The sequence below is a fragment of the Canis lupus genome, chromosome 13, assembly GCF_011100685.1.
Source record: "Canis lupus familiaris isolate Mischka breed German Shepherd chromosome 13, alternate assembly UU_Cfam_GSD_1.0, whole genome shotgun sequence".
In the NCBI taxonomy this organism is placed as follows: domain Eukaryota; kingdom Metazoa; phylum Chordata; class Mammalia; order Carnivora; family Canidae; genus Canis; species Canis lupus.
The window spans coordinates 39,874,431-39,896,763 of record NC_049234.1 but is presented as its reverse complement, the minus strand read 5'-3'; the positions used below and the strand labels follow the sequence as shown (position 1 = coordinate 39,896,763).

General features: G+C 38.5%; 1 protein-coding gene across 2 annotated transcripts in view; it reads right to left on the bottom strand.

Annotated features, from left to right (window-relative positions):
• Positions 1-2,120: 2,120 nt before the first annotated feature.
• SLC30A9 (solute carrier family 30 member 9) overlaps positions 2,121-22,333 on the bottom strand; it is a 79,560-nt gene continuing 59,347 nt past the window's right edge. For both annotated transcript variants that reach the window (XM_038555954.1, XM_038555955.1), the window contains 5 exons: positions 22,126-22,233; positions 19,264-19,429; positions 15,520-15,649; positions 13,381-13,494; positions 2,121-5,406 (listed from right to left, as the gene is read on the bottom strand). In XM_038555954.1, the coding sequence (XP_038411882.1) occupies positions 5,362-5,406; positions 13,381-13,494; positions 15,520-15,649; positions 19,264-19,429; positions 22,126-22,233 (563 nt within the window). In that variant the 3' untranslated portion in view covers positions 2,121-5,361. The remainder of the gene's footprint in view (positions 5,407-13,380; positions 13,495-15,519; positions 15,650-19,263; positions 19,430-22,125; positions 22,234-22,333) is intronic.

Here is a 22,333-nt window from a genome sequence, read left to right as displayed (position 1 = left end):
CCCCAGGTCCCCGAGCCGGGGCAGCGGCAGGGAGCAGAGCCCACGGGCCGTGCACTCGTGGCGTGCCGCACGCACACACCTGTGCTGGTTTGCGCCTCGGGGGCCGGATTCGGCGAAATGCAGCAGACACTGGACGCTCTCCAGGTTTGCAGTGGGGGTTCTGTGCAAACGTCGGCTGGCGCTCCGCGAGGTTTGGGGACAGCGGCGAGGTGGGCTGTGCTGGCTTAGGGGTGCTCAAGGCGTTGTCCTCGCGCGACAGTTACAGCTTCATGTGCTTCCGGAGATGAGGCCCGCTGGAGGTTATGAGGGAGCCGTGGACGAGGTGGGAATTCCTGCAGGGAGCGCCCCCGGACAGGGCCTCAGACCCACTCTGCACCTGCGCTGCAGTCCGTGGCCCGCACGCCGTGGCCCGCACAGCGACCATGGCCCATGCACCGTGGCCCGTGCACCATGGCCCACACATCAACTGTGGCCCACGCACTGTGGCCCACGCACCGTGGCCCGCACACCATGACCCACACACCGACCGTGGCCCGTAGTCCGTGGCCCATGGCCCACGCGCCGTGGCCAGCACCCCAACCGTGGCCCGTAGACCGTGGCCCGTGCACAGCGACCCGTCAGCTACCGGGCACAGGAACTGGCCAGCGCCCCGGGAGCCCAGCTGCTCGCGGGGCGCCCAGGGCCCGGCCCCCCCACGCTCACGTGCCTCACCCTGAGGTCGCGGGGGACGCAGCGCCCTGGGAACCGCTGCGCCCCATTGCTGCACGAGGAGCCCCGTCGGTGAGGCGCTTCCCGGCCGGGCACCTGCAGGGCCGGGCGCAGCGTCCAGCAGAGTCCTCCGGGAGAGGGAACGGGTGTGCGGGGCTCACGGGGGCGCCCAATGCCCGCGGGCGTCGGAGCCCCAAGTAAAGGCTTCCCATGCTGGGCGCGGCTCCCGCTGCCCCCCGGTGCCCCCCAGGGCTCAGCGCGCCGGGCCGGGTCATCCTGCGGGTGGCCTCTGGAGTCGTCCAGCCGACAGCCCGGAGCTCGGCTCTCGCAGGACCTCAGGGCGCCCGCGGCTCCGGCGGCTCCGGCGGCTCCGGTGTCGGACCCGCACGAGCCTCGCCCGGCCAGGCATGAGCCCAGCCTCTCCCGGCGACACAACCACCCCGGTTGTGTTCGGCCCTGGGCTCCGGGCTCCGCGGGGACCTGCAGACCCCGACTTGTCCGAGCCGGAGCTGGGCCCCGCAGCTCCGCAACCGGCGGCCCCTGCCCTCTCCTGCGATGCAAGGGACCTCGGCTGCTCGGCCGTGAGGTTGGGCGGCGCGGACACAAACCCTGTTACTCTGCTGGCGCAGGCACGACATCCCCACGGACCCCAAAGAGGCCTCCGCACGCTCTAAACCTTCGTGCTTCTATTTTTATTTTTTAAAAAAGATTTTTTTTGGGGGGGGGGGCAAGCAGGGGAGCAGCAGAGGCTGAGGGAGCTGGGGCGGAGGCCAGGACCCCGGGATCACGGCCTGCGCCTCGGGCAGACGCTCAAGCAACTGAGCCACCCAGGTGCCCCTGCGCTGCTATTTTCAATGAATTTTGATTTGGGGGAGGGAACTGCGTGTTCTCAAAATACCAAATTACTTTCAGTAATTACTTTGGTTTTGTTTCTTGTAAAAAAGAAAATACAGCTGGAATTCCTATATTAGGATTAGTATAGGACTCATCATGGGCCCCAGGGCAGGCCGGCTCTAGGTTGTAGCTCTTAGTGTTCTTGTGTTTTCCTTTTTTTTCTCTGAATATGCTATTTAGACACATCTCAGAAGAAATGACCTAGTTAACATATTTAAATAATCTAGTTTTGCTAAAATGGAGCAATATATACCAAACACACATCCTAACAGGACGTTCACAGCAGTTCTCTTTACGCTGAAAACATAAAATGATTAAGTTGTCGCGTTTTGGTTTTGTAGAACCAGGAAACTTACAAACTAACAAGCCTACTCAATGAATAATAAATCGTTCAAAAATACAGACCTTTTAAGGTGAAATATACCTACAGTTTACAGGTTAGTTCTTATGAGCATATGAGGTAAAGAATGATTTCAGTTGACGAAACATTTATCAGGAAATAAAACTAGCAAGTGAAATGCTCTTACAGATGACGTTTATTAAGGAAAAAGCATCCTGAAGGACCAGGACCATCTTCATCAGCCAGCAAATCAGATGAAATACAATAGAATAGAAAGAAAAACTTTCTTTTCCATAAAACCGGAGTCTAGGAATGCTAGTAAATTAATGCGAATATAAAGGCTGCCAGACCAATCTTCTATATAAATACCTCCCAAATTTCCATTTCAGACAGGGATGAGGGATTTAGGGGAGACTGATCTTTGAATCATTTTACCTTCAATTCTTTGTTTCACTGACTTCTGACAGTTTGGTAAATTGGGGGTGGGGGTGGGGGGTCATTGCATTTAAAAGAAACGCCAAGGTTTGACAAATGCAATCTAGGAAAGATAGTATGAATTCTAAGTGCCTTGCGATTTTCTGTAGTTCCCTGATTTCTACCTCAAAAAGTTATCAGATTTAAAACTGAAGTCATTTCCTGTAGATGGTATAATTTTAGCAAAAAGCATCTTCCAAATTATGAGATAATTAAGGTAACACTAAAACCATAAACCCAGAATTTGAGTCTGATGCCATTTTGTTATTCTGGGTTATCTGGTGTGTGGGTAGGAGGCTGTATGCAGAGATTAACTTTGTTTTTGAAAAAAAAAAAAAAAAAGAAAAACTTGAAAATTTTCCAGTCTAATCCTCTGTATCTTCAGTACATTTCAGGAAGCTCCCTCTCTGGAATTGGGTGTCATCGGCCACTGGGATGGTCCACTTCGAAACAGGTCTCCATCCCTCATCCCGCCAACTGCTGTCGCCCACAGAAGGTGCCCCCTCGGACAGCTCGGGGCCGGGCTCCAGCTGAGCAGAGCTGCACCCTCCGCAGAGCTGAAGTCCAGCTCGATGCCCGCAGGAGTCATGGGGCCAGACCGCCCTTGTCACTGCCCAACGTTACTTTTGCAACTCTTCTACCCCAGAACTCTTCTACCTCAGAAGCTATTTCCCTTAAAAATATTAAGATTACAATGCTTAAATGTTCAAGCGATATCCATCAGGTCAAGACTTAAAGGAGAAGCATTAATTTGGAAAAACATAAAAATAAAAAACCTGAACTAGATATTTTCTTATTTTTAAAGAAAGAGGCTCAAATTCCCTGGTTTTAAAATTCAAATTTGACTCCAGTTTAAAAGGAGGAAAAAAAAAAAAAAAGAGTGAAGACAGCTCACATTTCCTAATTCCACAGAAATACTCAAATTCATAGATACTGCTGTACATCTTTATGTCAAATTTTGTTGAACTTTACAATATCAGTGCAGAACAGAAATGGAAAGAAAAGACAGAAACATAAGCCTTCTATTGTTACTTAAGAATAAGTATGACCTCAATCAAAATCAGATTAAAACACTCAACTATCAGGATTGGCTTCTTTTAGGGAATCCTTAAAAAAAATCTACCACTTAGAGTAACTTCTGCACACCAACTCTTTTTTTTCTAAATGAGTTCATTCCTCTCGTGTAGCTATGTGAAATTTTTCAGAGTAATTTCACGGGGAGGAAATTGGATACAATTTGGTCCCTTCCCATATGGCAGTGACAGAGACGAACAAATGGGAAGTGGGAAGGGGAGGGAAGAAGACAGAAGAAGTAGAGTGGAGTATAATGGGTAAAAAACAGTTTAAAAAAAAAAAACACACAAAGGAAGGGTAAAGAATTTGAAACCATAACAGGATCAAATTATGTGTGTACCTAACAATTTTATATCTTCAAAAATAAAATGAGAATGTAATTTCACTTAAAATGTACAACATGCAAAGTACTCTATAACGGTAAAAAAATGTACCCCAATATAAATTTTTGTAATTTTCCAATAAATGGCATTTCTGGATCAAAAAATTACCATTATAAACCCTTTAGTCAAATGTTTATTTTTTTGCTTCCAGCATTACAATTTGCTGTGATTCATAAACTTCAATCTAAGTAAGTTTTTAAGACACTGACCTCATACAAATTAGTTAAGTCTTTAGGTCAAACACTTATCGAGCAAAGACCTCCCCCAGCCACCACTCGCCTGGACAATGCTCACTGCCCCCGAACGATTTAAAGTGCATATGAGTTGCTTTGATGAATGGAGACACAGCTGTAGTTTTGCACTAAATTTTCCATTATTGAACTGTATGTTTTTTTCACCTTGATACCTTATGATCACTAGAAAGCTACTCACTTACATGTGTAGCCATATACTATGTTAAATGCCCATTTATAACTGCGAGAAATTCACATTAGACACGCTATTGACTATGATATTATACAAAATCATGGCCACAAAGTTTCTGCATAAGAGATTTACTTCTCTTTCTCTTAAAGAAGAAATATCCCACAGTTCAGATTTACATGAGTAGTGCCTTTTTAAATAAATTAAAAATAAAATGCTGTCCTGTCTGTAAAATTATAAATATTTCTAGCCCATTTTACAGGATGTTAAAATGCTTATAAATGCATTATCTCCTAGTAAATACACACTATGGCACTGAAGCCAGTTCAAAAACAAAAACAAAAAAGCAGCTATCAAATTGGCTTATGGAAACATATAGGGTTATTCAGTATCTCCTACATGGGAAAAATTAAACTAAATAAAGAAAAAAGGCTAAGGAGAGAGAAGAAATTTGACAAAATGGCAACTACTATAACCTAAAAGAGTGAACTGACATGTCTTCCTTCAATGCAGTAAGTAAGCCATTTCTGGAATGAACATTTATGGGTAACTAGGTTGGAAGAGGGTTCCTCTTAGTGCTCAGGGCACAATTATGTAGAAATAATTTCCATATTCTATACGAAAAAAACAGAATGACTGTTTAGAAACCAAGATTTAGCCAGAATGTTCAAGACTGGCAGGTTTTGATGGAGTGAAATCTGCAGTGATCATAAATTAAAAATCGTAATCTTATGGATTATTATTTTTACCAATGTGAAGACAGGAAACATGATTGCAAAGTACAAGACACCCTGACAGGGTAAGATGAAAAATTATGAACAAGTTAAATAAAATGTTCCCTATTGAAACATAAAAACATGATCTCCCAATTGATTCAACTTGTAATGTCTCTTAGAAGCAGGAAGTAGTATTTAGTTCTGTAGACTGAACTGCCCTTCACATGAAGTATTTCCTCCATCTTAAAAAAAACACCGCTTCTGAATGGCATGGACTCCTTTGGTGTGGGAGAGCAGGCTCGCCGAACTTGTTTCCACGGCTTCCTCGAAGTGATTCATTCCATCAAATCTATAGTATCTCCAAATCTACATGTCGAACTTCGGGATTTCGTTTCTAGAAGGAAAGATCACCACCATGTTATTCATAGCAAAACAGATTTTTGTTTCCTTTTATTCCTTTAGATCACACTAAAGTCATGGAAAACATAAGGTCAAACAATTTCATGGTAGCGTATTAGTGGATAAAAATCAACAGATGAATATTATACGCTATAAACAAGAGGTAAGCAGCCCTACCTCCCTGAGTTTGTTCATATGTTCATTAATACAGTAATGGAGTAAGAATCTCATACGTGCCAAACATCACAAAGCCCTGGAAACACCCTCATTTGTGGTAAAAAAAAAAAAAAATCACTGCAAGACAATAATAATCAGGGCAGCCCAGGTGGCTCAGCAGTTTAGCGCTGCCTTTGGCCCAGGGCGTGATCCTGGAGCCCCAGGATTGAGTCCCACGTTGGGCTGCCTGCATGGAGCCTGCTTCTCCCTCTACCTGTGACTCTGCCTCTCTGTGTGCCTCTCTCATGAATAAATAAATAAAATCTTAAAAAAAAAAGACAATTCTAATCAAAAAAATAAACGGATACTCACTTAATGTATATACCTTACAGCAACCCATATAGTTTTGGGCCAGGCTAGAAAGTGGAGCTATGATTATTAAATAAGACTGTTCCTGACTTGGGGACTCAGTTTAGGCAGGGAGCCAAGTATACCAATAATCATCTATGAGATACAGCATTAGAGCTAATAATAACAAGAGTTAACATTTAAGGAGATCAAGTCCCGCATCAGGCTCCCTGCACGGAGCCTGCTTCACCCTCTGCCTATGTCTCTGCCTCTCATGAATAAATAAAATCTTAAAAAAAAATTAAAAATAAAAAGAAGCATTTGCTCTGTGTCAAGTCCTGTGCTAAGTAAGGGACTTTACATGCACACGCCTGTTTTAAAATCCTCTAATAACTTGGGGCGCCTGGGTGGCTCAGGTGGTTAAGCATCTGCCTTCGGCTCAGGTCATGATCCCAGGGTCCTGGGATCAAGCCCCGCATCAGCTCCCTGCTCAGAGGGGAGTCTGCTTCTCCCTCTCCCTCTGCCCATCCCCCCACCACCTTGTTCATGCTTGCTCTGTCACTCTCTCAAATAAATAAATAAAATCTTTAAAAAAAAATTCTCTAATAACTCAGTCATTTCCATTTCACATATGAGAAGACTGAAGTTTGAAGAAATTAACCAACCTGCCCAAAGTTACATAGCTAGAACTGATGAAGCCAGAATAGATCCCAGACCCCAAGCTCCTAACTATTACAATGTCCTATAAGGCTAATTCTGGGAACAAAAATATCAGATCTACGGACTCCTGAGGTCCAGCAAGACTTCACTGAGGATACAATAGCTATACAAGGCTTGAAAGTAGTGAGTTTTCCAGAGATGATGATGAAAAGGACCCAGACAGGAGAAGGAGCATGAGCGGTTGGGGAGCCTGAGAAGTATGTACTGGCAGTACGGTGTAGTGAGTCACAGAAGTTGCAAAAAGGAGAGGATTAGTAACGAGGCTGGAAAGGCAAGCAGAAACCAAGTTGTGAAAAAATTTAAATGCTCGTTTAAGGAACTTCAAGTCAAAAACAACAGAAAGTATCTTTATTACATGCCTACCCTGCGCCAGGCACCGGGTACACAACAACATACAGGAAAAAAGCAGTCCCTGCCTTGGATGAACTTTTTTTGTCTAGTGAGGAAACGCAGGCAGATAAGCAGGAAATTTTAACAGCCTGCTACTTAGAGAGCAAGGTAAAGGTCTTGGGATTTTATCTGTATGGGTACAAAACGGAGGGACACCTAACTCACTCTGTGGGGGAATTAAAAGTGTAATAAGATGTAATATAAAGACACTGTGAAAACGGAGGGCAGAGAGAACACACAAAACTAACTATATAACTAATCCAGATCTATCAAAGAGGAAATAAATAACATTTAAGTCTGGAGAAGCAATTTAAGACTTTTGTATAGAAATATGGCAGTAAATATAAACAAAATACTAAAAATGGTTATCTCTGAGCAGAAGGATTGAGGAGGGTGAGGCAAGTGACACTTCTATTGCTAAGCTTTTCAGTTGTTTAACCTTACCCATTTTGTGTGTTATTTGATAAAAATTGTAAAAATAGGGGTGCCTGACTGGCTCAGTTGGAAGAGCATGTGTGACTTGATCTTAAGTTCAAGTCCCATGTTGGATGTAGAGATTACTTAAATTAATATTACATAAATGGATAAAGAAATCAATATGGGGAAAAAACTCTTCTAAGAGATTCTGATAATCGGTCAGGATTAATAATACCTAACTTAAAAAATAAAAGATAATATCCTAGGGAGGGCACCTGGGTGCTCAGGTCATGATCGAAAAATCCCAGGATCAAGGCCCATGTCAGGCTCTGTGCTCAGCGGGAAGCCTGTTTCTCCCCCTCCCTTAGCCCCTCCTCACTCATGCTCGCTCTCTCACTCTCTCTCAAATAAATAAAATCTAAAAACATCCTACGAACATTTGTATATTCCTCTCCTGGGTGGTTCAGCGGTTGAGCGTCTCTGCCTTCAGCCCAGGGTGTGACCCTGGGGTCCCGGGATCAAGTACCGCATCAGGCTCCCCACAGGGAGCCTGCTTCTCCCTCTGCTGTGTCTTTGTCTCTTTCTATGTCTCTCATGAATGAATGAATGAATGAATGAATGAATGAATAAATAAATAAATAAAATCTTTAAAGGAATTCTTTTTTTTTTTGATTTATTTATTTATTTATTCATAGAGACACAGCTAGAGAGAGAGAGGCAGAGACACAGGCAGAGGGAGAAGCAGGCACTATAGGCACTATGCAGGGAGCCTGATGTGGGACTCGATCCCGGGTCTCCAGGATCACGCCCTGGGCTGCAGGCAGCGCTAAACCGCTGTGCCACCGGGGCTGCCCTTTAAAGGAATTCAATTATTAAGATGAAAATATGATGTAATACTGGAGTTTAGCTCCAGCTACAGCATTCTATCTACTGAGTGTGCACCGAGATTTTTCTTATTAGTTTCGTTCAAGTATACCTGGGGGTACTTTCCTCTTGGATCCTAATGCAAGAATGGCCAGGGGACCCCCAAACATGGGGGTACATTCTTTTTTCTCAATGTTCTCATTACCTTAAACTATGTGCTCCATCTAGAATTCCCTAAATTCAGTACAGAATAAACAAAGATTTCCTCAAACAGAAACAAAACTGAATTTTATTTTCCCTTTCTAATTCTCCCTAACCCATCCCAATATCACTTGAAAAGTTTAGCTATTAATAGAAAATCTGAAATTATTCTCTCTAAAAAAAACACTATATAACAAATAAATAAATAAAATAAATAAAAATAAATAAAAATTTAGTCTCAAGAAAAAAACTAAACAGTTGATTATGTTTTAAGATCAAGTTTTTAGAGAGAAAACCATCAAATCCCTAAAACGTAATGTGCCAAATACAAAGAAGAAACACACAAAATATTTGCTGAATAAATAAAAAAAAGCATTAATATCCTTAGATTTCAATGTTTAGTACCTACCAAGAGATCACGTGCATAGCAGAAACTGAATCAATATTGTTAATAGAATTAAAAATCAATTAACTGGTATTCAACTTATAATTTTCATTCATTTGTTTAATACTTACTTTTTTATGATTTTATTTATTTGACAGAGAGAGAGCAAGCACAAGCAGGAAGAGCAGCAGGGGAAGGAGAAGCAGGCTCCCGCTGAGCAGGGAGCCCTATGTGGGGCTCGACATCACGTCCTGAGCCACCAAGAGTCAGATGCCCAACGGACTGTGCTACCCAGGTGCCCCTCAACAAATACTTATTGTTTACTCTGTCCCAGGCACTCTCCAATTCAAACATTTTACAGACAAATTTATTTCAAAACTCACTATGGACAGGTAAAAACCACACCGTGATTTACTTTGCAATACTACAGACTCAAGAAAATGCTACAGGAGGATGCAATTCAAGAAGCAAAAGACAGAGTAAAGAGCAGAACATTTAACTGGAATACTGCTCATTAGGAATTTGCAAATACTACAGCATCTTCCCACTGAATTAATTCTCAATAGAATTATTGCCTCCCAAACAAAAAACTACTTGGAGGGACGTGAGAAGGGTCTATCGACAGACTGAAATATAGAAGTAGCACCAAAATGTTTTAATTAACAGTTCAAAGAACTTCAAAATAAAACAAAATATATTTCACATTTATAATATGGGACTTCATAAATTCGCTTCCATTATTTTTTATGTTTTTACATAGAACTATCCAAGTTACAGATTTTATGCCAAAAATACTATCTAGTCTCAAAATTAGATCAATGGCATTACTTAACAGAGATGGCTATACTGCTAAATTTCATCACTGAGTGTGATCTTCCAAAGTAATTCAATAATTATTAAATTTAAACTTAGAAGGCAACCATGCTAGAGTACTTTTCAAAAAGAAGGGGATACGCCAAAATTTTAGTTTTCAAAAGAAAATCAGCTGATTTTCATAACAAGAAAAAAGAATCACATTCATGCACTCTCTTGGTTTGGTGCCTCAACAATGAAGAACTTTTCCTCTAAGATAAATTAAGCCTTATTACCTTAGAGAGGTTTCTAACCTGAGAATATGGGTTAAACTTTGCTTCCTGGTTTAAAGATTTAAAATTCAAAAACACGTATGAATTAGTTGTCTATTAAAGGTTTAATAGCTTCTAATTAAAGCACAAAGTTAGCTAAACAAAACAATAAACTTATTTGATTGTGATAAGAGTAAATATAAGAACGACCAATTTGTTAACTTAAATCTGGTTTCTGACTTACTGTTTCTATTCCAGAGTAAAGCTAAGGGGCATCTGGGTGGCTCAGGGATTGAGCGTCTGCCTCTGGCCCAGGGCATGACCCTAGGGTCCCGAGATCGAGTCCCACATCAGGTTCCCCCACAGGGAGCCTGCTTCTCCCTCTGCCTGTGTCTCTGCCTCTCTCTCTGTGTGTCTCACGAATGAATAAATACAATCTTAAAAAAAAAATAAAGGGGGAGCTGCAGAGGGAGGGGGAGAAGCAGGCTCCCTACTGAGAAGGGAGCCCAACGTGGGGCTCGATCCCAGGACTCTGGGATCAAAAGCTGAGCTGAAGGCAGCCACTTACTTAACAGACTGAGATACCCAGGGGCCCCTTCTAGGAATCTTTTTTTTTTTTTTTAATTTTTATTTATTTATGATAGTCACAGAGAGAGGCAGAGACACAGGCAGAGGGAGAAGCAGGCTCCATGCACGGGGAGCCCGACGTGGGATTCGATCCCGGGTCTCCAGGATCGCACCCTGGGCCAAAGGCAGGCGCCAAACCGCTGCACCACCCAGGGATCCCGGAATCTTCTTAAATGAACAAAATGAATGTTACTTCAAGGAAAACAACATTTGTTGCTAATGGTAAAATGCAAGGTTTCAAATGAAAATCAGAATGCTAAAAAACTTGTATCTACTACCGTGACCCTGAGAGCTTCCCAATACTTAGAAGCATATCACCATTTCAAAGATGGGCATAAACTCAGTTTATTAGTATTTTCCAAATGACCAAATCATAACAATCTGGAATCATGCATGGCTTAAAAGATCCAACGTACAAAGACAATGGATTTTAAAGTACCAGTGTATAGTAGATAATTAATCCTACCTACAGAGAGGTCTGGCCTTGGCCCTTGGCCACTGGGAGGTGATCTCTAGGCCCTTGGAATGTCCTGATAATTCTGTCTTTATCTTTGGCCACACAGTATATGCTATATATCCAGGAGAGACTAGAGACTTAAAGTGTCACTTTTTCTTAGGAAAGGCTAGAGGTGAAAGGTTGGCCACCATCAACAAAATCTCTGGACATCAAGGTTCAGTTAAGCTTCCCTGGTTGGCAATACTCTGTGCAAACTGTCACATATCATAGCCAGGAAAATAACGGTGTCCATGACTCCAAGGGGAGAGGACAACTGAAATTTTGTGTCTGGAACTCTGTCCTATGCACCTCTTCCCTTGGCTAGTTTTAATCTGTATATTTTCATTGTAATAAATCATAACCATGAGTATAAAAAGCATTCAGTGGGGGCGCATGGGTGGTACAGCAGGTCAAGTGCCCGACTCTGGTTTTGGCTCTGGTCATGACCTGAAGTTATCTTAAGATCAAGCCCTGTGTTGGGCTCTGTGCTCAGTGTGGAGTCTGCTTGGGATTCTCTCTCCCTCTCCCCCTATGCCCCTCCTGCTTATGCTCTCTCTCTCTAAATAATCTTTTTAAAAATAAATAAATAAAAGTATTCAATGAGGGATCTCTGGGTGGCGCAGCGGTTTAGCGCCTGCCTTTGGCCCAGGGCACGATCCTGGAGACCCGGGATCAAATCCCACGTCGGGTTCCCGGTGCATGGGGCCTGCTTCTCCTTCTGCCTGTGTCTCTGCCTCTCTCTCTCATTGTGTGTGACTATCATAAATAAAGAAAAAAAAAATTTAAATCTTTAAAAAAAAAAAGTATTCAATGAGTTTTGTGAGTCCTTTTTGTGAATTATCAAACCTGAGGGTAAAATGAGTAACCACTTGAAATTTGCAACTGGCGTCAGAAATGAGGGTGATCTTGTGGACTGTGCCCCCTAACTTCACAAACAGCATGTGAAAAGTTCTCTGATATAGTTTCAGATTCCACATTACAACTAAGCTTTAAGAGGCTACCAGTTGTTAGTATTGATGTACTATCCAAAGAAAATATCACAATTTTCTGAAAAGGCTGTAAGGATACTTTTAAAGATTCCTCCCTTTTCTTCATATCCATCAATCAAAACAATATATGTCAACAGAATGAATGCAGAAGCAAATATGGGAATACAGCGGTCTTAGATTTTGGCAAAAATGTAAAACAATACCACTGTTTTCACTTTTTTTTTTTTTCCCCATTTTGGAAACTATAGTTACTTTCACTAAAATGTTATTTATATTAACATGTAATAGTTTATTATAGTTCTTAAACAAATATTTTTAAAACCTTCAGTTTTAATTTGTGATTTAGTAAATATCAATAAATATTAATTAAAATAAATAAAAGCTCTTTGGGTCCTGAATAATTCTTAAGAATATAAAGAATCTTAAGATGAAAATATTTGAGAATTGCTCATCTACAAACTTGAAAAGCATGTTGTCAACTATAATATTAACATAAACAAAATCATATTATTTGAAGTGCTTCTATTAATCTGGTACCTAGAGTCCAAAAGAAAAAATAATAAGTACTGACAAAAATGTTTCCTTTCAACTTTTGTGATTTCCCTTCAACTTTTAACAAAACTAACGAATGGTCAACATCAACTAAAGAAAATACATTGCCAAAAAAAAAGAAAATACATTGCCTTCAACAAGCTATGTATGTTACAGATCATTTATAAGTTTTATTTATTGCAAAAACTTGAACTCAAGAGTCAATAAATGACAATCTGAGAACACTAAGATATTCTTAAAGATAGTCTTATCAGGTAATATTTCAGTAAAACCAGGTAATATTTCAGTAAAAAACCAATAGGCTCCAACTGAACAGAAGCAAAAAAGAAAATACAAATTAATGACAGATGGAGTAAAACGAAGATATATGTATATGTTCAAGGTCACACTGGTTTTTCAAACTTTTGAAGAGAATCTAGTTTCCCTTTCACCTTTTTCTAGAAACTCTCAAAATGCTTTTTATTTCGAAACAAAAAATCTTTGACTACTTTAGAAACTAAGCAAGCAGTGTAGAATAGTGGTTGAAAGAAGAGAATTTGGAATTGACCAATGAAGGTTGAAATCTCAAACCCTTACTTACTTCCTTTAGTAAATCACCCAACTTCTCTAACCCAGTGATTTTTCCTGCTCACAACTACCAGTCATGCACCATGAGGTTACTGAGAAGATAAACATACACCTGTGATATAATCAGCATAGTGACACAGACACAGTACTCAAGAAAACAGCTGGCATTATGATTATTATGAATATATCTTACTTTCAGTTCCTTCTCAAGTCTATCTACTTCAGCTCCTAAAGTGTCAATAATATTTTCTCCATGTTTAAGCATGAAGGTCTCTAGTTCTTCAGGAGTTTTCACTTCTTGAATTTCCTATAAAGAAAATGATAGCAGGAAGACAAAATAACTTTTTAAAAAATCATAGTAGTACACTGATGATTTCTTTTAAAAATTATAGCACCATTAAGTCTAATGAAAACTTTCATGCTATATAGGTGATGGACCACTTCTGAAAAAAATTTAATTCCACAAGAAATTAAGTATAATACTTTACAGAGAGAGCATTACAAAATTAGTAGGAAAAGAACAGACTATTCAGTAAGTTGTGCCAGGGCAATTATTTTTCTACAGGAAAAAAAAGATTAAACCCCTAGGTAGATGATTGAACAAACAAACAAAAAAATTCTTTAAGTGAAATAAAAAAAAAAAAAATTCAGGGTAGAAAACCACAAAACTTTTAGAAAAAAAAGGAGACTATTTTTATGATACTGGAATAAGGAAGTATTTCTCAAGCAAGATAATAAAAAAGCCTTGAGAAAAAAATTATAAATTGGACATAAAGTCAAACACACTAATAAACCTTCTGTACAACAACAAAGTGAAATGGTAAATCACAAACTAGTAAAAGATATCTGCATATACACAACTGAGGAAGGATTAGTGCAATATATTAAAAATAAAATGTTTGTTAATTTGCCAAAATAACAGAAATTAAATAAACAAGCAAGTAGAAGAAATCCCAATGGTCAATAAATTTCAATGCTTGCTAACTTCACTACTACCAGGGGAAAGAGAAATCATAATTAAATACAAATTATAATTTTCATATCAATTGTAACGACAAAAATTTCAAAACTGTCAATATAATACAATCTAATAAGAATGTGAAGCAATAGAAACTTTGATGTACAGACAGTGGAAATTAAATTGACACACTTTGGCGAAAAATTTGCCAATATCTAAGGAAGCTGAAGGTAAGTTTGTTTTGTTTTGTTTTTAGGTAAGCTCCACACGCAGCATGGAGCCCAATACGGGGCCTGAACTCACGACGCTGAGATGGAGACCTGAGTGGAAATCAAGAGTTGGACACTTAGCCTCCAGCCACTCAGGGCCTCAGGTTGACTCTACGGCCCAACTATTTTATATCTAGCTGTACGGTACCCTAAATATATTCTTACATATTTGAACAAGGAAATACACGAGAATGCCATTGTGGACATAAATGCCCATCAAATGAAGACTGGATAAAAACACTGCATTATATTCATGGGAGAATATCATGTACAATTAAAATAAACTAGAATATTAATATATGCTAATATATTAGAAGTTACTATGAACACATGTATGTGTGTATATGTTAACATGGAGGAATCTCAAAACCATGCTGCTAACCCGAGAGAGGAAATCGATGGTATGATACCATTTACATCAATTTTTAAATATCCAAAATGCTACTATATACTATGCTAAGAAAAGTGTGATGAAAGGTATGAAAACTGAATGGAGGGGCGCCCGGGGTAGCTCAGTCAGTTAAGCAACTGCCTTCGGCTCAGGTCATGATCCCGGGATCCTGGGATCGAGCCTCACATCTGGCTCCCTGCTCAGCGGAGAGTCTGCTTCTCCTCTCCTCCCCTCTCTTGCTATCTCTGGCACTATCTCTGTCTCTCATAAACAAATAAACAAATAAATAGTATTTTAAAAACTGAATGGAAATGACAACACTAAATTCAAGACAATTTTTAGTCGTAGGGATGGAGGAAGAAGAATGGGACCTAGAAGGGGAAAACAAGGGGTTCATCTGTTTTTTAACAACTTATTTCCTTTTTCAAGATCCTAAGCAAAGATAGTAGACTAAAATGTTAAAATTTGACAAAGGCAAGTGGGTAACCTTTGCACTGTTCATTATATTATCTTCTAAAATAATATAGTTTGCTCCTCTGCTGTCTCCTCCCACCTATTCTACAGCAAATAAAACGGTCTCTCTCCAATTTTGGAACCCTAAGAAGTTGAAAGCCTAACTGACTTTAAGACCTGTAAAAGTTTCTTTTTATTTACTTAAAAAGTTATTTTTCTAACCCTTGACTATTTAAGAAAACAGTGAGTATATAAACTTACCTGTAGCATTTGGTCAAAATCTTGTTTCTCCAAATATGATCTTGTAACAACTCGTCCATCAAAATCTACTTCTGCCTTAAATCTTACTTTCCCTAATCCCAGATCTGTGGCTTTAACATCATGAATTGCCCTGCAATCAATAACAATGCACATAAATTTATATACGCTATGCACACATACACATTTTAATGTTACAAAGTACAGAATTTTTTTTTCCCCATCAGTGATGAAAATACACCAAAACAGGTTTCAGTATTCACCATTAAGTGCCATCTATAACTATCCAAACAAACGTCCATTTAGATATTTTTGCATAATGCCGAAGATGCAAACTTAATATATATTATTTTATGGTTTGTATATACATGAATTATATAGTTTGTGGATTAAAAAATTAACTCTAAATCTTTTTTCCACAATGTTGTCATATGGTCTTATAATCCTTTTTTAAAAAGTTTCTTTAAAAGCCTTCATACACATCTGTGAAGTACTCTATTGGAATGAAGTTAATAATAACTACCTAAAAGGATTTGATATGGTAAATAATAACCAACACATACATAAAATGTTTCACATGGATGCAACTACATGGTAGGCATTTAATGAATGGAATTCCGAATGTAGATAAGTTGGCACCTTTACAGATTATAAAACTGCCCCAGAGGGGCCTAAGCGACTTGCCTATGGTAATTCAGCTAGTCCACAGCAGACGCAGGACTCCCCTCCAGATCTTTAGACACTCAAACAGAGTGGTTTTATTTATTATTTATTTTTATTTATTATTATTATTTATTATTATACCATTCCGTCTCCCAGAAAGGGAAGCCGATATTCTAGGGTTGTAGCTGCTTTTCACCTCTTCTGCCCTAACCCTCAGTAATCAATCTTCTGTAGAAAACCACTGAGAAATTCTATTCTATGATAACCACTATTAACATCTTTTCTTTATGGGATATATAAAATAAAAAACACTCTGAATCCTGGGAATATAGAAAGCTTTAGGAAAACAAACATAAACGAGACTCCAAATACTCAAAACATCCGACCCTAATTTCTGAGTGATCCTGAGCAAGTTACTAAATACTGAGTCTAAAATTCTTTAGCCATAGCACTATAGAAGCATCTTTATCAACTAGGATAAAAATAAAAATGATTTAATAAAGTTATATATGCGCAAAATGAAACAAAACTTGTCCAGGCTGGCAAGAAGCTATACACTTTTTTCTTTTTAAAAAAGTGTATCTGCCTTAGTCCTAACAAAATACAAACTTCATTATTTTACTAATACTAAATTGCAGTAAATGCAAATATTCACATACTGTTTCCTTATGTTCTTATACATAAGTAACTGCAGATAGAAAAGTGTTTGTAATAAGCTGCTTCTCTGCTACAGCTCCTGAAGACCCTACCTCCTGCCCTCAAACCCTCACACAATCCCCTCTCTGTGAATGTGGGCTAGAGCTAAGGGCTTGTAACCAAGGGAACATGGCAAAGTGAGAAACTATCATTTCTTAGATGACGAATCTGTGACTTTACTGTGCACGCTAGGAGGAAGTAAGCTGCCATGTTGGAGAAGCCCGTGCCATAAGGAACCAAATCCTGTCAACAATTACAGGAGCAGGCTTAGAAGCAGATCCCTCCCCAGGACACGCCTCTGGTCCCAACCAACATGTTGACTGCAGTCATGACCTGAGCTAAAGGCGGACGCTTACCCGACTGAGCCACCCAGGCGCCCAAATAACCTTGTAAATAACCAGTGCCCAAAGGAGAAATCAAAAGTGAAATCAGATAATACTTTGGAATGAATGAAAATGAAGATACAACATACCAAACTGTATAGGATACAGTGAAAGTAATAGAAGGAAATTTCTAACTATAAAAGCCTACTTTTTTTTAAAAAAGGTTATCAAATGAAAAACTTAAACTACCATCTTAAGATACTGGAAAGAAAAGCAAGCTAAACCTAAAGCATGCAGAAGAAAGGAAATAATATAGATCAGAGCAGAAATTGATGAAATAGAGAAAAAACCAAAATCAAACTAAAAGCTGGTTTTCTGAAAAGATCAAAACTGACAAACCTTTAGCTAGACTGGCCAAGAAAAAAGGAGAGAAGACAAATTACTAGAGTCAGAAGTGAAAGAAATATTACCACCAACCCTAAAGAAATAGAAAGGATTATAAAGGAAAATTAGGAACAGTTCTATGCCAACAAATTAGATAACTTTTAGAACTGATGCACAAATTCCTAGAAAAACATAAAACTATTGAAACTGACTTGAGAAGAAACAGACAATCTGAAGGGACCTGTAAAAAGTAAATAGGTAGAGTAAGTATTTAAAAAACTACCCACACAGAAAAGCCCATGCCCAGAGAACACTGCTGGCCAATTCTACCAAACATTAAAAGAAGAAATAATACCAATTCTTCACAAGCTTTTCTAAAAAATTGAAGAGAAGACTTCCCAACTCATTCTGTATTGTCAATATTACCTTCATACCAAAATCAGACCAAGGTATTACGAGGAAAGGATATTAACATGGATTAATCAAGTACTAAGTCTAATAATACTGATTCTAAGAACACTCAACTTCTAAACTAGATCTAGCTAGGTATTTTTCCAAATTAAAAATGTAAGGTTTGGAATATAAATCTAGTAAAATTTACTCATTTGTTTTACTGATTCAGATATACAGGTCATTATTAAAAGATTTAACTTAGATTCTGGTTATAAGGGGGGTGCCTGGGTGGCTGAGTCTGTTAAAAGCATTCCACTCTTGATTTTGGCTCCGGTCACGATCTCAGGGCTGTGGGATCATGCCCCAAGGCAGGCTCCATGCTCAGTGGGAAGTCTGCTTGAGATTCTTTCCCTCTGCCCACCCCCCAACTTGTATTTTCTATAAATAAATAAATCTTTTTTAAAAAAAAGATATGGTTATAACACAGAAGAAAAACGCATTCTTCTAAAGTTCAACCTACATATGTAGCTAGTAGGAAATTGAGATTTTTAAAGGCTTACTCTTTCCATATCACTCTGAAGCTTGAATTTCACTAAAAAGTACTAATTAGAACGCTGTATCTCTTTTGATTACCTGATTACCCCTTAAGTCCTCAGTTCTTCTTCTTCTTCTTTTTTTTTTTTTTTTAAGTAAACTCTACCCCTAATGGGGGGCTTGGAACTCACAACTCAGAGATTAAGAGTTGCATACTCTACTGACTGAGCCAGCCAGGTGCCCCGTCAAGTTTTTCATCTTTATATCATTTAAAAGATAAAGACAATAATGAAAAACTTTTAAAATAAACTAAAACAAGAAGTCTATTTTCAAAAGGAGTATAAATTATATTCAATTTGGTAATCACTCCCTTATTGAATAAAAATCTTCTTAAATTTAACATAGCAATTTGTAATTATAATACAAATATAGGGAAAATATAAATATGAAGGTTCCACATACGTACTTCTACATTAAGGAGACAACTGCTTACAAACTTCTGTTCCCATTCTATCATCTAATTGTTCCTTATTCTAAAAATTAAAGATACACAGAATTTAAAAGTAAACAGGGAGTTTCCTAAATGCTTTCACTTGTTTTCTTATAAGGTTGCAAGTCTGAAAAGTCATAGATTAAAAACTTCTATCTAAAGGCTAGGGAACTACAAACCCTTTTGGAAGTATTTATAAAGCAAGCATTTCTATTTCATAATATATTTTTGTAAACTTTAGCACCATCATTGGAATAAGCTGACCTTACTGATGGGTCGTTCTCCAGAAGTTCAGTAAGCCGCTGCACTTGTTCTGGCTGGATGGATCGCCCTAAGAGTGCTTCTGTGTTAGTGTAGATGAGGAATGCTGAGACCACGCCTAGTAACGTGCCCACACCCAAAGAACCTAGGCTGTCATACAGCGGATTACCTAAATAAAGCACAGAAGTCAATAAATTAACATTTTCTATTATTTCAGTCAGCTTTAATGAGAAAAGAACCAGAATTACTAAAGCAAAGGACCTGAAATTCCTTCCTTTCTTTTAATGACCTTCTCCTAATAGGTTTACTATACTACACCAAAATGGGAATGCTACAATATGCTTCACATTATATAGGAGTATTATGTGGTTTAAGTATTTAGGATCTATTTCTTGATTCTGGTCATTACATGAGTGAGAGTTCTAGATCATTTTAGATTAAAGATGACATACACATACTAATAATATAATAGAATCCATTTCTTTTTGATATATCGGCTCTTTTCCTGCCCATACAGACAACACTGTGAGATCAAAAGCTGAATAAAATAACCACATTTTGTCCCTTATTCTTATCAAGGTTCTGTGAGAGAATTAAGCCATACAAAAAATGATATGGATCATTCTTTTCATTCAACCAAGGATGATACATAGCCAGTACCATTCTAGATACAAAGGAGAGAGGTTAGTTGGTTGCATGCTACAGGTACCTTAGAACAGTGGTTCTCAAAGTACAATTCCTTAATCAGCAGCATCAGCATCACTTGAGAACTTGGTAAAAATCAAGTTCTTAGACCTCACCTAAGGCTTTGAATCAGAAAGCCCGGAGTTGGGACCAGCATTCTTGGTCTTCCCAAACCCTCCAGGTGATTCTGATTCTAAAGTATGCCTCAGGTTGTTAGTTTTGATTTTTGTTTTTTTTTTCTTTTTAAGATTTTATTTATTTATTTGAGAGAGCAAGAGTGAGCAGAAGAGAGAGAACACAATTGAGGAGGGGTAGGGGAGAAGCAGACTCGCCACTGAGCAGGGAGCCTGACACTGGGGGGGGGGGGGGGGGGGGGGGGGGGGGGGGGGGGGGGCCTTGCTCCCAGGACTCCAGAATCATGATCTGAGCCGAAGGCAGATGCTTAACCCACTGAGCCAACCAGGTGCCCAGACTGTTAGGTCTTAATCCTCTCCCAGAACCAATGAGAAGAGTTGATTTATTATCTTTGAATGTGTAGGTTAATATTTATAAAACAGACATCAATAGAGTTTAAATTTTATAATAAATTTTACATACAAGACTTTTAGAATTCTTTTTATTCTAAAGATCAAATGTCAATATTAAATTTACCTTTCTTAATGCTTGATAAAACATACATTTTACTTAAAAAAGTCAATTTACATACTAGTTTTATTAACATTTAGTCAGAATATAGCACTAAAAAAGTAAAGCGACTAAATCTGTACTAAAGTATTAAAAACGATCCGTTTGTAAAGTGTAATCTACTAGGAGGTTTGTAATTACACAGCTCAAAATCAAATACTGTTCTTTGAAACTTCAAATTTATCTAATTATTTAACAGTATACATGTATAAGTAATCCTACAGAAATCACAGAAATATTATTTGCAAAGTATTTATTTCTTGGAATGTTATTCAATTTAAATGAATTAATTTAGCTGATTAAATAAAACAATGTGAAACTCTTAACACAAAAATTTATGTAAGTTTGGGACACCTTGGTGGATCATTCAGTTAAGTGCCTGCTGCCCTCAGCCCAGGTCATGATCCCAGAGTCCTGGGAGCAAGCCCCATGTCAGGCTCCCTGCTCAGTGAGGAGTCTGCTTCTCCCTATGCCCCTCCCCGACTTGTTCTCTCTGCCTCTCTCTCCTCCTCTTCCCTCCCTTCATAAAAAATAAATGAACAAATCTTTAAAAATATATAAATAAAAATTTAAAAATTTACATAAGCTTGACTATTTTTATTATTATACAAAAGAAAATATTCTATTAAAAGCTGACTTATTCATCAAATGACACTTAAAATTTTGCTAAGTAATAATTTGTCTAAGATGTCTAAAATGGTAAGGTCAATTAGAAAAACAATCAGAAACATTTTGGATCACAGTGAACATAAGAGAAGGCTGGTTTAGTCTTAAGATGTAATTTAAAATGATAAATAAATAGATAGATAAATAGATAGATTAGATAGATAGAGACCCATTCATATTTCAAGTATTTTAAGAACCACTGTAGAACTGTGGAAGCTCATCACCTAAAATTATTTCAAATGTACAAAGCAAATGGATAAGCATGGAAGAATTTTCATTCCAAGAGAATTCCAACCTCAGAAATGGGGATCTTTTCATACTATAAGGTCTTCAAAATAATGAACTAGCTACCAAAATGAGGATAAAAGCAACTAGAGAGTCCAGGAAACAGGAAAGTGACAGCCGTTATTATTGGCCCTAGCAGTGAAAGACAAATGAACAAGAGCTACAATATGTATTTACAACTTTAGAGTTTATTAAAGTTCTCTTCCATTTATTATCTTAATAAATCTGCAAGGTCACTAGGCCAAACAGCAATACTAAGCTCAGAGTAGCTGCATAATTTATTAAGCCACAGCTAGAAAGGTTTATTAGCACATTAGAAATGCTCTAACAACAGCCTACTTTATCTTAAACTAAGAGAAAATTTCTGAGAGAGAACTCTGAAGACTTTAACTGTCTTATCTGTCTTACACAAATAAATGGTTAGTATGAAATTAGTATTTAACGATCTACTGGTTTAAAATTATTCAAAGATATAAAAGAAAATGCCCACATATTAGAGAGTTAAAGTAGTCCAAATAAATCACCCATAATTTAAGAAATATTTACCTGTTATAGAAGTAAGGCCCATACAGGTAGCTGCTATGGTCACTCCCAAGACTGCTGCAGTATCCTCCAGCAATATAACATTTGTACTAGGATCTCGACTTTCCATTACTTAATCATTAGGGTAGAGACAAGAAAAGAAACTTTCTCAAATTCTAATTTGATACTATCAGGTAACATTTTAACAAGTATCCACTTAAAATTAAGATAT